We start from the raw sequence: 17,065 nt of genomic DNA, 5'->3' as shown, positions 1-17,065 counted from the left end.
CTGACTTGCTGTACCACTTGAAAAAACAACAACAAAGAAACCGGGAAACGCCTTTGGACACAGTGCAGAAAATAATTACTTGGAAAGTTGACCAGATGTTTCTGGAGTACTTCGGGAGATTTGGATTCTTCCTTTGAAACAGATTTTTTTTAATGTTTTAGCTGTGATGTAGATTCCAAGCTCAAACTTGGGCAGTGGCAGCCTTTGAAATATCGACTATAACCATCATGGATCAGTCTTTAACAGTTATTGATTTGAAACACGTTAAACCAAACCGAAGTGAGACAAACTGCTGATCTAACCTTCATTTCATCTCTCAGCTCGAGTTTTCCTGAACTGGGGAAAACCCCGGTCCATGAAAACCACCTGACGGCTCGTTGGCCCGCCCACACCCCCTCAGTCCTGCCCCACCTGCAGCTTTCCACACAGCTGCTTGCTGATGGTGAGTCCACTCACCGACACTGAAAGAGGATCTTGGAGACGAAAGCTAAAAGGCTCTAAGCTCCACATCCAGCGGCTGCCCTGCGCTGTAAGCTGTCAAGCGGAATTTAGCCCCTCTCATCCAGCGGTACGTCTCGGACTGCTGTAGGTGAAGAAGCGAGGGATGCTCGCAGGGTCCTTGAACGCCACAAATAAGTTCACAAAGCGGGCAGAAAGAGGACTCGCCTGTTGATTCGTTTCGGGAATATTTGAGTGGCACACTTTTCATCTCTATGGCAAAGTTCTTGGCTGAATTACTGGGATGCACACTTCCCGACAAGGGCACCCCTCCTTTGTTCGAGGTAAGGAGGCTTTAATGACTTAAACCTCTATGATCATTGTGTTTTCTTGAACGATTAAATGTAATGCTTAAATGTAATTGGAAGAGTGACAATGAGTTTGCATTCGTGGATACAAATGTAGGGCACAGACTCAGTGGCACTGCGTGAATTCTCTATGGCAACAAGAGGCTGAGGCTTTGTTCATCAGAATGATTGACAGTTGCTATGCCGTAAAATACTTCATTAACAGTGGTCCCTGCGGGTTTTACGCCGCTCTGCATTCCACACACACCTCTTTCTTTCAGTGACAGTGCGAATTGCCCAGTGTGGATTAATACGCATCATTTGCGCCTTTACGCTCATGGATGGATACTGTAGTAGTCCCAGAATATCAGCTCATGAGTGTCATACAAACAATTTTTTCTGCGATTTTACTTATGAAAATAATTTTACAAGAGTATGATTATTGACACCGTGGCGAATGTGGTGCCATGAAGGGGTGTCTTGTACGAAATGGCTTAGACTCGATTGCATTTGGGTCAGTGTGCCACACGCTGTGTGCACGCTGACACACACACACACACACACACACACACACACACACACACACACACACACACACACACACACACGTGCTGTACTTGCTTGGCTGAGTTTTGCTCCTTTTCACTGCTGTTGTCATTATTTTGTAGAAAGAAGAGTTGTTGGTTATTAGTCACTAGTTGCCATGTGCAGAGCAAGGATGCACCGATCCACCGTGTTCCAGTTACTTGTGTCAAGCCAGCCTCCAATTCGAGACTTGCAGTCAAGCCAGCCTCCAGTTGATTTTACGTTCCCTGTGTATTCAAAGTATTACGGGAATGGATGTGGAAACCGGATTTCAAAATAAAAGCCAACTTCGAGTGAATTAACAGATATGTTAAGAACATAATAACATATAATTTAGGCTTTTTTTTTTTTTTAGAAACTCTAATGTTACATCTACATGACACAGCCTTATACCCTAATTGTGCCCTGTCACTATCAAGGCCATCTTATTTTGGATTTCAAAGTAAAAGCCCTGTGAATCTTCATTTTTGAACTACTCTTTCAATGAATTCATAATGCTCTTAAAAGCAAAAGTCGTATTTCCAAATACTATTTGAACTTTGTATCAACACTTTCCAACCGCAGTCTTTTTCACAGTAATACCATATCAAATAAATTCTTTCTGATTTTGCTTTTCATAGTAATGGCCCTTTGAAATTGCCGATATTTGACTTAATCTCCTAACGATTCAAAATGCTCTAAAATGAAAAATTCTTGTTTCCTCAGGGTAATTCCACCTTAGATCAACAGTATACAACCCCGCAGTGATACCATATCAATATCAAGTCATTCTGATTTTGCTTTCAAAAATAAAAGCCTTTTCAAATTGTCCATAATTGACCTACCTTTCAGTGATTTCAAAATGCTCTAAAAGTGAAAATTCCTGTTTCCACAGGGTAATTCCACCTTAGATCAACAGTATACAACCTCACGATGTTACCATATCAATATCAAGACATTCTGATTTTGCTTTCAAAAATAAAAGCCCTTTCAAATTGTCCATAATTGACCTAACTTTCAGTGATTTCAAAATGCTCTAAAATGAAAAATTCCTGTTTCCACAGGGTAATTCCACCTTAGATCAACAGTATACAACCCCACAGTGACACCATATCAATATCAAGTCATTCTGATTATGCCTTCCAAAATAAAAGACTTTTCAAATTGTCCATAGTTGACCTACCTTTCAGTGATTTCAAAATGCTCTAAAATAGAATTTTGCTGTTTCCACAGGGTAATTCCACTTTAGATCAACAGTATACAACCTCACAGTGATACCATATCAATATCAAGTCATTCTGATTTTGTTTTCAAAAATAAAAGCCCTTTCAAATTGTCCACAATTGACCTAACTTTCAGTGATTTCAAAATGCTCTAAAATGGAAAATTCCTGTTTCCACAGGATAATTCCACTCTGTATTTACAGTATACAGCCCCACAGTGATACCATATCAATATCAAGTCATTCTGATTTTGCTTTCAAAAATAAAAGCCTTTTCAAATTGTCCATAATTGACCTAACTTTCAGTGATTTCAAAATGCTCTTAAATAGAATTTTGCTGTTTCCACAGGGTAATTCCACTTTAGATCAACAGTATACAACCTCACAGTGATACCATATCAATATCAAGTCATTCTGATTTTGCTTTCAAAAATAAAAGCCTTTTCAAATTGTCCATAATTGACCTAACTTTCAGTGATTTCAAAATGCTCTTAAATAGAATTTTGCTGTTTCCACAGGGTAATTCCACTTTAGATCAACAGTATACAACCCCACAGTGATACCATATCAATATCAAGTCATTCTGATTTTGTTTTCAAAAATAAAAGCCCTTTCAAATTGTCCACAATTGACCTAACTTTCAGTGATTTCAAAATGCTCTAAAATGGAAAATTCCTGTTTCCACAGGATAATTCCAATCTGTATTTACAGTATACAGCCCCACAGTGATACCATATCAATATCAAGTCATTCTGATTTTGTTTTCAAAAATAAAAGCCTTTTCAAATTGTCCATAATTGACCTAACTTTCAGTGATTTCAAAATGCTCTTAAATAGAATTTTGCTGTTTCCACAGGGTAATTCCACTTTAGATCAACAGTATACAACCCCACAGTGATACCATATCAATATCAAGTCATTCTGATTTTGTTTTCAAAAATAAAAGCCCTTTCAAATTGTTCACAATTGACCTAACTTTCAGTGATTTCAAAATGCTCTAAAATGAAAAATTCCTGTTTCCACAGGGTAATTCCACCTTAGATCAACAGTATACAACCCCACAGTGATACCATATCAATATCAAGTCATTCTGATTTTGCTTTCAAAAATAAAAGCCTTTTCAAATTGTCCATAATTGACCTACCTTTCAGTGATTTCAAAATGCTCTAAAATGGAAAATTCCTGTTTCCACAGGGTAATTCCACTTTAGATCAACAGTATACAACCCCACAGTGACACCATATCAATATCAAGTCATTCTGATTATGCCTTCCAAAATAAAAGCCCTTTCAAATTGAGCATATATACGACCTACTTTTTTAACGATTTCAAAATGTTCTTAAAAAGAATTTTGCTGTTTCCACAGGATAATTTCACTTTAGGTCAACAGTATACAACCTCACGATGTTACCATATCAATATCAAGTCATTCTGATTATGCCTTCCAAAATAAAAGACTTTTCAAATTGCCAAGATACGACCTACTCTTTTAAAGATTTCAAAATGCTCTAAAAGTGAAAATTGCTGTTTCCACAGGATAATTTCACTTTAGGTCAACAGTATACAACCTGACGATGTTACCACATCAATATCAAGTCATTCTGATTTTGCTTTCAAAAATAAAAGCATTTTCAAAATGCCCATATCTGACTTGATCCTGGAACAATTTCAAAATGCTCTAAAATGGAAAATTCCTGTTTCCACAGGGTAATTCCACCTTAGATCAACAGTATACAGCCCCACAGTGATACCATATCAATATCAAGTCATTCTGATTTTGTTTTCAAAAATAAAAGCCCTTTCAAATTGTCCACAATTGACCTAACTTTCAGTGATTTCGGAATGCTCTAAAAAGGAAATTTTCTGTTTCCACAGAATAATTTCACTTTAAATCAACAGTATACAACCTCACGATGTTACCATGTCAATTTCAAGTCAGTCTGATTTTGCTTTTCAAAATAAAAGCTTTTTCAATTTGCCCATATATGACTTACTCTTGGAGCGAATTCAAAATGCTCTAAGATGGAAAATTGCTGTTTCCACAGCATAATTCCACTTTAGATCAATAGTATCCAACCCCACAGTGATACCATATCAATATCAAATCAGTCTGATGTTGCCTTCCAAAATAAAAGACTTTTCAAATTGCCGATATACGACCTACTCTTTTAAAGAATTCAGAACGCTCTAAAAATGAAACTTGCTCTTTCCACAGGATGAATCCATGTTAGATCAAAAGTGTACATCCACACCATGGTACTACTTCAATTTCAAGTCATTCTGATTTTGCCTTCCAAAATAATGGCCTGTTGAAAATGCCAATAACTTACCTAACTTTCAGTGATTTCGGAATGCTCTAAAAAGGAAATTTTCTGTTTCCACAGAATAATTTCACTTTAAATCAACAGTATACAACCCCACAGAGATACGATGTTAAGATCAAGTCACTCTGATTTTGCCTTCCAAAATAAAAGTATTTTCAAATTGCCCATAGACGACCTACTCGTTTAACGATTTCAAAATGCTCTTAAATTGAAAGATGCTGTTTCCACAGGATAATTCCACTTTAGATCAACAGTATCCAACCCGACAGTAAAACCATGTAAATTTTATGTTGGTCTGATTTCGCCTTTCAAATTAATGGCCCGTCGAATTTGTCCATATGTGATATACTCTTTCAATTATTTCAGAATGTTTTAAAAATGAAAATTGCTGTTTCAACACATATTGGGTTTTCATTTTGGAAAGCAAAATCAGACTCAATTGATTATGACAGAATTGAATCATAAAGATGATGTAAAAGGAAGCTGAAATTGCCACTAGGTTGTAATTGATAGTACGTTTATATTTTAAGTCTGTGGAAAGATGTCATGGTTGGTTTGCAAGCTGTTTTGTAATTTCTTTATTTAGAATGACATCTTTCCACAGACTTAAAATATAAACGTACTATCAATTACAACCTAGTGGCAATTTCAGCTTCCTTTTACATCATCTTTATGATTCAATTCTGTCATAATCAATTGAGTCTGATTTTGCTTTCCAAAATGAAAACCCAATATGTGTTGAAACAGCAATTTTCATTTTTAAAACATTCTGAAATAATTGAAAGAGTATATCACATATGGACAAATTCGACGGGCCATTAATTTGAAAGGCGAAATCAGACCAACATAAAATTTACATGGTTTTACTGTCGGGTTGGATACTGTTGATCTAAAGTGGAATTATCCTGTGGAAACAGCATCTTTCAATTTAAGAGCATTTTGAAATCGTTAAACGAGTAGGTCGTCTATGGGCAATTTGAAAATACTTTTATTTTGGAAGGCAAAATCAGAGTGACTTGATCTTAACATCGTATCTCTGTGGGGTTGTATACTGTTGATTTAAAGTGAAATTATTCTGTGGAAACAGAAAATTTCCTTTTTAGAGCATTCCGAAATCACTGAAAGTTAGGTAAGTTATTGGCATTTTCAACAGGCCATTATTTTGGAAGGCAAAATCAGAATGACTTGAAATTGATATGGTATCACTGTGGGGTTGTATACTGTTGATCTAAAGTGGAATTACCCTGTGGAAACAAGAATTTTTCATTTTAGAGCATTTTGAATCGTTAGAAGATTAAGTCAAATATCGGCAATTTCAAAGGGCCATTACTATGAAAAGCAAAATCAGAATGACTTGATATTGATATGGTATCACCGTGGGGTTGTATACTGTTGATCTAAAGTGGAATTACCCTGTGGAAACAGCAAAATTCTATTTAAGAGCATTTTGAAATCACTGAAAGTTAGGTCAATTATGGACAATTTGAAAAGGCTTTTATTTTTGAAAGCAAAATCAGAATGACTTGATATTGATATGGTATCACCGTGGGGTTGTATACTGTTGATCTAAAGTGGAATTACCCTGTGGAAACAGGAATTTTCCATTTTAGAGCATTTTGAAATCACTGAAAGGTAGGTCAACTATGGACAATTTGAAAAGTCTTTTATTTTGGAAGGCATAATCAGAATGACTTGATATTGATATGGTGTCACTGTGGGGTTGTATACTGTTGATCTAAGGTGGAATTACCCTGTGGAAACAGGAATTTTCCATTTTAGAGCATTTTGAATCGTTAGAAGATTAAGTCAAATATCGGCAATTTCAAAGGGCCATTACTATGAAAAGCAAAATCAGAAAGAATTTATTTGATATGGTATTACTGTGAAAAAGACTGCGGTTGGAAAGTGTTGATACAAAGTTCAAATAGTATTTGGAAATACGACTTTTGCTTTTAAGAGCATTATGAATTCATTGAAAGAGTAGTTCAAAAATGAAGATTCACAGGGCTTTTACTTTGAAATCCAAAATAAGATGGCCTTGACAGGGCACAATTAGGGTACAAGGCTGTGTCATGTAGATGTAACATTAGAGTTTCTAAAAAAAAAAAAAAAAAAAAGCCTAAATTATATGTTATTATGTTCTTAACATATCTGTTAATTCACTCGAAGTTGGCTTTTATTTTGAAATCTGGTTTCCACATCCATTCCCGTAATACTTTGAAAACACAGGGAACGTAAAATCAACTGGAGGCTGGCTTGACTGCAAGTCTCGAATTGGAGGCTGGCTTGACACCAGTTTCCAGTTGCAGTTTGATAGCTTGGATTTTAACATCTGTCGGATCTGAATACCAATCCGATACCAGTGTTCATTTATTAACAAGTCTCTCCTCAACTGTTGGGAAGAGACTGGGACTCATTATTTTTATGTTAACAATGCAAAATATAATGTGACACATTTCCTGAATTCATTGTAAGATAGTAAATGAGATGGTCTTAAATACAATTAAAACAATGCACAAATGTATTTATGTTATTTACAAAGTTTATTTGCAGTGATGTCATTTCAGTTCAGTGTGAGAGATTATTATTTACAGTCAGGCTGTAAACAGGAGACACACAGGAGCACCTGTGAGCTGCTCACACACACCTTTCATTACCGTTCAAGTTGACTTGATCACACTGAAGTCAGAAACTACTGCCATGTTGTCATCTTCCTCTGAACTATGCAAACTCTCTAACTCATGACCTGCTGTCACTTTAGTGATCATTATAATTTCATCTTAGTTTTTATCGTTGCAAAATATTTTGTTTTGCTTGAGTCTTTATTAGTTTCACTGTTAGCTTTAGCCTTTTTAAATATTATTACACTGCTCATAAAAATTAAACGAACATTTTAAAATCACAGATCTGAAAGAAAACGGCTACTGAAGCTGGGCTGATGGTTTCCATGTGGGGAAAACCACATCAGGGACATTGACGTAGAGTATGGCACATGGGTCCCATAAAGATTAATCACAAACAAATGATCAGTGCAGACACAGCAGTACATTTGTTGAACCCTAAATAAAAGATACCCCAAAGCATGACGCTTCTGTTTAACATACCAGTCTCTGGATACTTGACAAAGGATGTGTTAGCCCACTGAAACAGAATTTCCAGCTCTGTAACGATTATGTCATTTTGTTTTCTATGTTACAGATTGTTGTGTGCATGAATGGTAACACCAGTTCAGATTGCATGATGTTATTTAATAATGTAATACTTGTGTCTGATTCCACTGATGAAAATGTTTTCAAAGGAAATACAATTCATCTCAGTAGATGCGATTTGTGTCTTTGGGACCTGACGGTTACTGCATCATACAAGCTCTAAATTAATAACAATTTCTGATTCTCGTCCCGCACGCACACACGTCAACTGTAATCCACAACCGCCATGGGATTGCTAATCCATCGGGCATCATCTCAATCTGTCTAACATGAACTGTGTAAGAAAAAATATTAAAGTAATCCCAGAAATGTGTCAGGGGATCGTCATCGTGACTTCTGGGAAAATGAAATGATGACCTCTGTACGGCTTTACAGGGGACAAAGATTAGATCCATGGACGGTTAAAGCCTTATTTCTAATTTCACCTTTATACCATGAATTTGTTGAATACATGCACTGTAGACTGTTCCTATCAGGCAGCATGCACTTACTGCTTTACAATCTGAAGAGCTCTAGTTGGACAGCATGAAGCGGTGGAGAAGCACGGTGTAGGGAATGTGAGGTATGAATATGAAGTGCATTCATACAGTTTTAGGAATGAGCCTGGGGTCTCTGTGCCTTCATGCTTAAGCATCCTTGGGCAAGATCCTGAACACCAAGTTTCTCTCTGATGGGTCAAATGTGTGAATGTTTGATAAAAAGCACTTAAGCACAGCAAAAAGTGTGACCAGGTGAATGAGGCATGTTGTAAAGCACTTTATAAGAACCAGTCCATATGTCATCTATAAAAATCAAAAGTCTTACCTGCCAAACCAAAACCCACTATGACTGTTTGAGCTCAGTTTATGGTCACCACATTGGCTGTTATGCTGGTGCTTTAGGTGTGGCTGAAGTGCTGCAGTATGCTTCTGGACAATAGCTACTGATACCCAGAACAAACCTCCACATCAGGGCTGGTGTATGAGTAGAAGAATCAAAAAAGGAAGGTTTTCCTCAGACGGCCTCGCTCTTCATGCGGCTACAGCATCTCCCTGTCAGTGTCTGGTTATGTCTGTGTTCCTGCACTGAAAAGCGAAATTGTAAAAGAGTGACCTGCTTGTGCGCTTGTGTTACCAACACAGCTACGTCTCTCCTGCCAAGTTACACTGGCGAGCATAAACAGGACACTACACTGTGTGCTCAGCAATCCGCTCACAGATCTCAGACATCGGCTGTTTGAAGCTGACCTGTATGTTGTGTTAAGGTTCATTTCTACTGAACAGTTTTTGAGTTGAAGACTCCACTGCTTCTAAACCCAAAGGCAGTGTGTCAGTTATCTGTTTTTTTTCTTTTCTTCCAAAATTCACAGGGTTGTACAAAGTGAATTTAACACCCCGGGGTGAGACTGTTAGTGCAGACCTGCCCTGTGACGTCCTGAGGTGTCTGAAGAAGAAATTTCTGTAGAAATGACCTGAAGTGTGACACGCCGACACACTCTTTGCTCACACACCTGCTCACCTCAGTGAATAACTTCCACACTTCCTGTCCATTTCCTAGAAATAAAGCTGAAAAACCCACGTTGTGACCCTGCAGCACAACAGAGCTTCCACTCAGAGATCGGAGCAGAAAGAGGTCGCAGCCGCATTAGACGATCAAATCAAGGCTTTTAATACTTTTTTTTTACCCCACTGACATAAAAATACAGTGAAATTTTTAGTTTGTGTAATTAAAGCAAAGAAAAAAATATTCTCAAAGCAGGTGATGTCAGTCAAAGAGGGCTAAAAATCTCACACAAGCTACAAATTTCAGGGCTCGCAAAATCGCTAGCCCCACGTCCCGGGGCTAGCGATTTTTCCAGTCGGGCTACCAAAATCTATCTCTGCTCTGCCCGTCGGCCTATCGTAGGAAGGAAAAATATATGTCAATGCTTTTGGCATCGGTGAGCCACTGTCAATATGTGACATATTGAAATCGCGTTTGAATTTGCGCTTGTTTTTTGCTTTCACTTTGCAATCGTGCGAACTGTGTATAGAGAGCGACAGCACTGATTGGTGAGTGATGATAATTTATGCACCAACTCCTCTGACATCGTCTTATCAATCGTTAGCTTACTATGCAAACATGACAATTGAAATCTCCCGCAGCTTAAACATGTGAGAGGTTGATCGCGCAGAGAATCGCTGAGCTTATGTGAGTGCGTGTGTAAAAGCAGCAGGATATATATATTTTAGTTCTGCTGAGCCAAATAAGACAGGTCAGGGTGAAGAAGTGACAGCCAAAGAAAAGCTTACCACAAAACGGAGAAGTTATGACAAATCAGACTATAAGGCAAAAAGAAAGTGCAGCTTTATGGTTTCATGGACAAAAGAATTTCTGTAGCTGCAATATGACGAGCTAAATAACCAGGGCTGCACATAAGTGGTCCGCAGGTGCGCATTCGCTGTCAAAATAAAAAACGCGCACAAGATAAGAAGTTAATATTATATAATTATACAATATTATACTTTAATGTATAATATTGTAAAGGAAACAAAACATCAATCAAAAAATTGCTCTCTTTTTTATTCGGGCTACTTAAATTTATTTTGGGCTACCAAAAACTGAAGAGTCCCTGCCCGAAGGGCTACCAGGGAATTTGAAATTTTGCGAGCCCTGAATTTGATTCCATAAGTGCACGTGGCACCAGGATGCTCTAGGCCGTAGGTCGATGATCGATTTTGTAATCGTATCAGCAGACCTGCGACCATATGTTCTGGACACTCGGGTAAAGAGAGGGGCTGAGCTGTCAACTGATCACCACCTGGTGGTGAGTTGGATCAGGTGGCGGGGGAAGACGCTGGACAGACCTGGTGCACCTAAACGCGTAGTGAGGGTGTGCTGGGAACGTCTAGCAGAGGCCCCAGTCCGCGAGATCTTCAACGCACACCTCCGGCAGAGCTTCAACAGCATTCCGAGGGAGACTGGGGACATTGAGTCCGAATGGACCATGTTCAGCGTCTCCATTGCCGAAGCTGCTGCATTGAGCTGCGGCCGCAAGGTGGTTGGTGCCTGCCGTGGTGGTAATCCCCGAACCAAATGGTGGACACCAGAGGTGAAGGGAGCCACCAGGCTGAAGAAGGAGTCCTATCGGGCTTGGTTAGCCTGTGGGACTCCGGAGGCAGCCGACAGGTATCGACAGGCCAAGCGGAATGCGGCTCGGGCAGCGGCTGAAGCAAAAACTCGGGTGTGGGAGGAGTTCGGAGAGGCCATGGAAAAAGACTTTCGGGCTGCCTCGAAGAGATTCTGGCAAACCGTCAGACGTCTCAGGAGGGGAAAGCGGTGCTCTACCTGCACTGTGTATAGTGCTGGCGGAGCGCTGCTGACGTCGACTGAGAAAATTGTCAGGCGGTGGAAGGAATACTTCGAGGACCTCCTTAATCCCACTGACACGTCTTCCGAGGAGGAAGCAGAGTCTGGGGATGAGGGGAATGACCCGCCAATTTCCGGGGGCGAGGTCACTGAGGCAGTTAAACAACTCCTTGGTGGCAGAGCCCCTGGTGTTGATGAGGTCCGCCCCGAGTTCCTGAAGGCTCTGGACATTGTAGGGCTGTCCTGGTTGACACGCCTCTGCAATGTTGCGTGGAGATCAGGGGCAGTACCTGTGGACTGGCAGACCGGGGTGGTGGTCCCCATCTTCAAGAAAGGGGACCGGAGGGTGTGTTCCAACTACAGGGGGATCACACTCCTCAGCCTCCCTGGGAAAGTCTATGCCAGGGTGCTGGAAAGGAGAGTTCGTCCGTTAGTCGAACCCCGGATACAGGAGGAACAATGCGGTTTTCATCCTGGTCGCGGAACACTGGACCAGCTCTTTATCCTCTCCAGGATACTTGAGGGTGCATGGGAGTTTGCCCAACCAGTCTACATGTGTTTTGTGGATTTGGAGAAGGCATTCGACCGTGTCCCTCGGGGTGTCCTGTGGGAGGTGTTGCGGGAATATGGGGTGTCTGGCCCATTGCTACGGGCCATTCGATCCCTATACAACCGTTGCAAGAGCTTGGTTCGCATTGCCGGCAATAAGTCGGACTTGTTCCCGGTGGGTGATGGGCTCCGCCAGGGCTGCCCTTTGTCTCCGGTTCTGTTCATAATTTTTATGGACAGGATTTCTAGGCGCAGCCAAGTGGCGGAGGGCTTTCGCTTTGGTGGCCTCAGAATCTCATCTCTGATTTTTGCAGATGATGTGGTTCTGTTGGCTTCATCGGGTGAGGGCCTCCAGCTCGCACTGGAGCGGTTCGCAGCCGAGTGTGAAGCAGCGGGAATGAGGATCAGCACCTCCAAATCTGAGGCCATGGTTCTCAGCCGGAAAAGGGTGGAGTGCCCACTCCGGGTCGGGGATGAGTTCCTGCCCCAAGTGGAGGAGTTCAAGTATCTCGGGGTCTTGTTCGCGAGTGATGGGAGAAGGGAGCCGGAGATCGACAGACGGATTGGGGCTGCAGCTGCAGTAATGCGGACGCTGCACCGGTCCGTCGTGGTGAAGAGGGAGCTGAGTGTAAAAGCGAAGCTCTCAATTTACCGGTCGATCTACGTCCCTACCCTCGCCTATGGCCACGAGCTGTGGGTAGTGACCGAAAGAACGAGATCGCGGATACAAGCGGCAGAAATGAGCTTCCTCCGAAGGGTGGCTGGCCTCTCCCTTAGAGATAGGGTGAGAAGTTCGGCCATCCGGGAGGGGCTCAGAGTAGAGCAGCTGCTGCTCCACATCGAAAGGAGCCAGCTGAGGTGGTTCGGGCATCTGACAAGGATGCCCCCTGGGCGCCTCCTGGGCGAGGTGTTCCAGGCATGTCCCACCGGGAGGAGGCCGGGGGATTCCCATGATGCATTGAGTTTTCTCGCTCACTATGTATTAACAGACCTCTCTGCATTGAATCATATCTGTTATTAATCTCTGTCTCTCTTCCACAGCATGTCTTTTATCCTGTCTTCCTTCTCTCACCCCAACCGGTCGCAGCAGATGGCCCCGCCCCTCCCTGAGCCTGGTTCTGCCGGAGGTTTCTTCCTGTTAAAAGGGAGTTTTTCCTTCCCACTGTTGCCAAAGTGCTTGCTCATAGGGGGTCATATGATTGTTGGGTTTTTCTCTGTATCTATGAAGCGCCTTGAGGCGACTTTTGTTGTGATTTGGCGCTATATAAATAAAATTGAATTGAATTAAATTGCTTTATTTCTGCAAACTTTGCCTTCATTATTATTTTACCTTGTACTTCTTCAGTGCATTTGTGAGATTTCGTACTTTATTCTTTGTCTCACAGTTACCACGTCGTCATTCACTCACGTAAGAGATGTTTCTGCTGCCAGGCTTCCTCTCTCTTTTCTCTCTCTCTGGCTTTCTTTATTCTCTGCAGCCTTTCAGCATAAAGCTTTATTCTTGCTAGGCAGCTTGTTTTTAAAGCAGAATTCATCTTTCAAAGGGTAAAGAAAAAAATTAACATCACTGTACTCTCAGGGCCTCGCTGTGGGTTTGAAAAGATGTCAAGACGTATAAATCCAGAGAAATACGAAGAAGTGGTTTTAAGAAGAGGAAAGTTTGTGGAAAAATACACAGTGTGAGGGGCAAGATTGCATCAGTGAACACATGAAGGGTTCAAAGTACATCTACTATATGGTCAGTGTTTTTAAAGAAAGGGTGGGGGGTGTCTCACTCACAAGTGTAGTAAGTTAGCAAAAAATGGGAAGAGTGCATGCAGATTAGATTCACCTAATTATCAACTATGGTTATAAAATTCACAAAGGTTTAGCTACTGAATTAGCGAGATACAGCATGGCATAACTGGCTGATTTTGAGACAAGTGGTCGTGGTGGATGACTGGATGAATGTGAGATTTTTCTTTCATTCACAAAGGGAGCTCATCCATCTGAGACAGAACTTATACAAGCCGTGTTCAGCTGATAGACTGGTCCAGTTAAGGTTAGCTTGTTGCAGTGGGGAGATGGCAGTAGACGGGTAAAAATCCTAACAGAAGATGAGAAATGCTTCTCCAGGTATTCACATGCTGTGTGTCGCTAGGTGGTTCACTAACTTTGGCCAAGCAAGTTCAACATACCAGTGATGTAAATTCATCATCAGACGGTGAGTACCAGGGTCGTTCCTGTACCTGCACAGGGTAAAGGAGTGACGACTCAGCCTTGGTGTGCAGCTGTCTGCGTCCACAATACATTATAATCAAGGCTTTATTCTAACATCAGTGCTCAGGTTGTGTGTGTGATTAAAAATGCTGCCAAGTAGTAATATAAGGTATTAAAATGTTGAAGAGTGCCATATAGCTAATCATTTTGAAGGACATCTGTTTTTTAGTTTGTGAAAGGTTGATACACAGGCCTCAGACACACGATTGACCACTTAGCTGAGGTCATGGACCCCTGGAGAGCAGCGTGCAGTCACTGAGGCTAAGATAGAAGATGCTCAATGTCCACTAAATGCAGAGCTGCCTCTCATCAGTGTGTAGTTCTCAGTCTGCATGTGGATCAATACAGGATGAAAGAGATGCAGATGAGGCGAGTAAACTCTTTAGGATTGCAATGGTTAATTAGATGATTAGTATTAATTATTATTTAGGAAAAACCTGCTGATGTCAGCTGTCCATTAACAGCTGGAGGAAACTCCCATGTCACTGGTTTCCATATGCAGCACCTTACCTATAACTGTCTGAGGAGAGATTCAGGCTAAAATAGTAGTAATAATAGTGCCAACTTCATTGTGTGGCAGCATAAGAGGCCTGTCAGTTGCAGCAATTACATCTTATAATACACTTTTTAAAGGGTATAATAGCCCCTTAACTGAACAGTAATATTCTAAATGGCTGCCAATATGTCAAATTAGCATTTGAGGGCCGAGATTTTGAGGAGAATTTGTAGGATGATTTTTCTTTTCCTCTCTTAATTGATTTCGGTACAGTTTTCTTGGAGCTGGTAACAATCAGCTTTTAGTGGGAGTATATCTTCCAGATGGGCTTCATCATGGCAGGCAGTGCTTGATCAAAAATAGCTGTGGATAATAGGAAAGCTGGTCGCTCTTATGTTTGGCACATTGGGAGGAAATGCAGCTGAAGGCTCTCTGATAACAGTCTTCATCAAACACAGTCGTTCCTCTGGCACGCAGGAAAAGACCTCGCTGATTAGCAGCTGGGTTTGACTGACGTGGCGCTATAAAGCTATCTTCAGCTGAATTACTGTCTTCTGCAGTGAGTTGACCTTATTGACCAGACTCGCATATAAGGAAACAAAGATGTGCATATACACTTTAACTGTTATTTAACCAGGAAGTGAAGTGTTGAGATGAAGAATCTCTGCTGCAAGTGCGTGGGCCTAAAACCCACCACCCAGTTTTTGGATGGCAGGAGAAACTTGGATTGTTGGAGTCTTGGAGAGAATCTGCACGGGCACGAGGACAACGTGACAAATAATGAGTAAAGTAATCAGATTACTATTGCAAAAAGTAATTTGATTACTGTTACTTTCCCATAAGCACACTGCGTTACTGCGTTACTAAACCGTGATTTTGCTTGTGAGAGTGTCTCATGACAATGACTTACGAGCTTGCGACGTCCGTGGCAGCAACAGACGTGTGAGTGCGGGAGAGAGTACGACCATGCTGCGTTTAAAGCGTGGAAGTACTCACATTACTTTGAGTTTGATTCCGTAAAAAGGGACAAAGACATTAGCGTCCGCTGTTCACTCTGCGTGTCTTTCTACAGCGAGAAATTAAACTTCAAATCTGCACGCTGCCACAGGAATGTGACATTCACAGAGAAATCCCCGGATCCCCCCCACTGACATGACCGCTGCAGCACCGGGCAAACCTCCACCTGCCCCACTCCTGCTAAACAGGTGACAATAGATTTAAGAGCGACAGGACGTAGTGCTGCTGAATCTTTGATTTTATTTGTTTTTTGCATCTATTGAGTGTAAACACAAAAGATAATTTTTATTTTATTTGCTGGAATATGCAGAAAATAGGTTTAAATGTTAAAATTCTTTAAGTCAAAGACAGTTTCATATAATTAAAGTTTTTTGCTTGATGCAATGTGCATAAAGTTAAAAGATTAAAACGAATGAAACAATTTTTAAAAATAAACTTTTTCATTTGATTTAGTTTGATATGATGGATTATGCAGAAAAAATAAGTTCAGGTTGTGTATCATGTTTTTTAAAAGTAACTAAGTAATAAAGTAACTAATTACTTTTGAAAACAAGTAATCATTAAAGTAACAGAATTACTTTGTTGGAGAAGTAATCAGTAATTAGTAACTAGTTACTTTTTCAAGTAACTTGACCAACGCCGTTTACCGAGAAGTGTGCATTGTGTTGTCGTCCTTTCTGACATTTTATTCATGGCTTAAAGGTCCGGAGTTTGAATCCCTGGCCACCTTTGCACCTTTCTGCTGGAGTTTTCATGTTCTCCCCGTGACTGTGTGCTCTCCATCGGTGCTTTGTCTTCCTCCCGCTGTGATGCTTGTTAGTGTAACTGATGATACTAAATTGTGTGTAGGTGTGAACGTGAGCACACGTGAATGGTGTCTGTATCTCCTCGTTAGCCCTGCCATTGGTGACCTATACTCCATCTTACAACCAGTGACAGGTGAAATAGGCTCCAGCACAGCTGCAACTCTGAGCTGGATAAGAGGAAGAAAATGTCTGAATGAGCCCATAAACTTACCCAGAGAGTGTGTACAGAGGTCAGGATCAAGGTCTGGATGTTTTCCCATAGACGTGAAAAAAATCGTCCCCATTGGCTTCACTTTTCAGACCTGGAAGCTATATTCATCTTTCATATTATGTCCTATGACCGGGTCACAGGTGTGGGGCCAGTGGCTGGTACTCTTTTTCACAATCCAGGTGAAGACTGTTGATAGAACAGGTTGTAAACGAGTTCATGTGCTATTGGTAAAAATCATCAGCAACGACTGCTCGGAGTCTTCACGGTTGTGTGAGCAGCTTTTAGTATTTTAAGTG

The 17,065-nt window shown here is 40.9% G+C and overlaps 1 protein-coding gene across 1 annotated transcript in view; it reads left to right on the top strand.

Moving 5' to 3' along the window:
- The first annotated feature begins 483 nt into the window (after positions 1-483).
- rasgef1ba (RasGEF domain family, member 1Ba) overlaps positions 484-17,065 on the top strand; it is a 131,623-nt gene continuing 115,041 nt past the window's right edge. The window contains exon 1 of the mRNA XM_004555672.6: positions 484-782. Within this exon, the coding sequence (XP_004555729.1) occupies positions 714-782 (69 nt within the window). The 5' untranslated portion in view covers positions 484-713. The remainder of the gene's footprint in view (positions 783-17,065) is intronic.

The sequence above is a fragment of the Maylandia zebra genome, linkage group LG12, assembly GCF_041146795.1.
Source record: "Maylandia zebra isolate NMK-2024a linkage group LG12, Mzebra_GT3a, whole genome shotgun sequence".
Taxonomy (NCBI): domain Eukaryota; kingdom Metazoa; phylum Chordata; class Actinopteri; order Cichliformes; family Cichlidae; genus Maylandia; species Maylandia zebra.
This window is presented reverse-complemented; position numbering and strand designations above follow the sequence as displayed.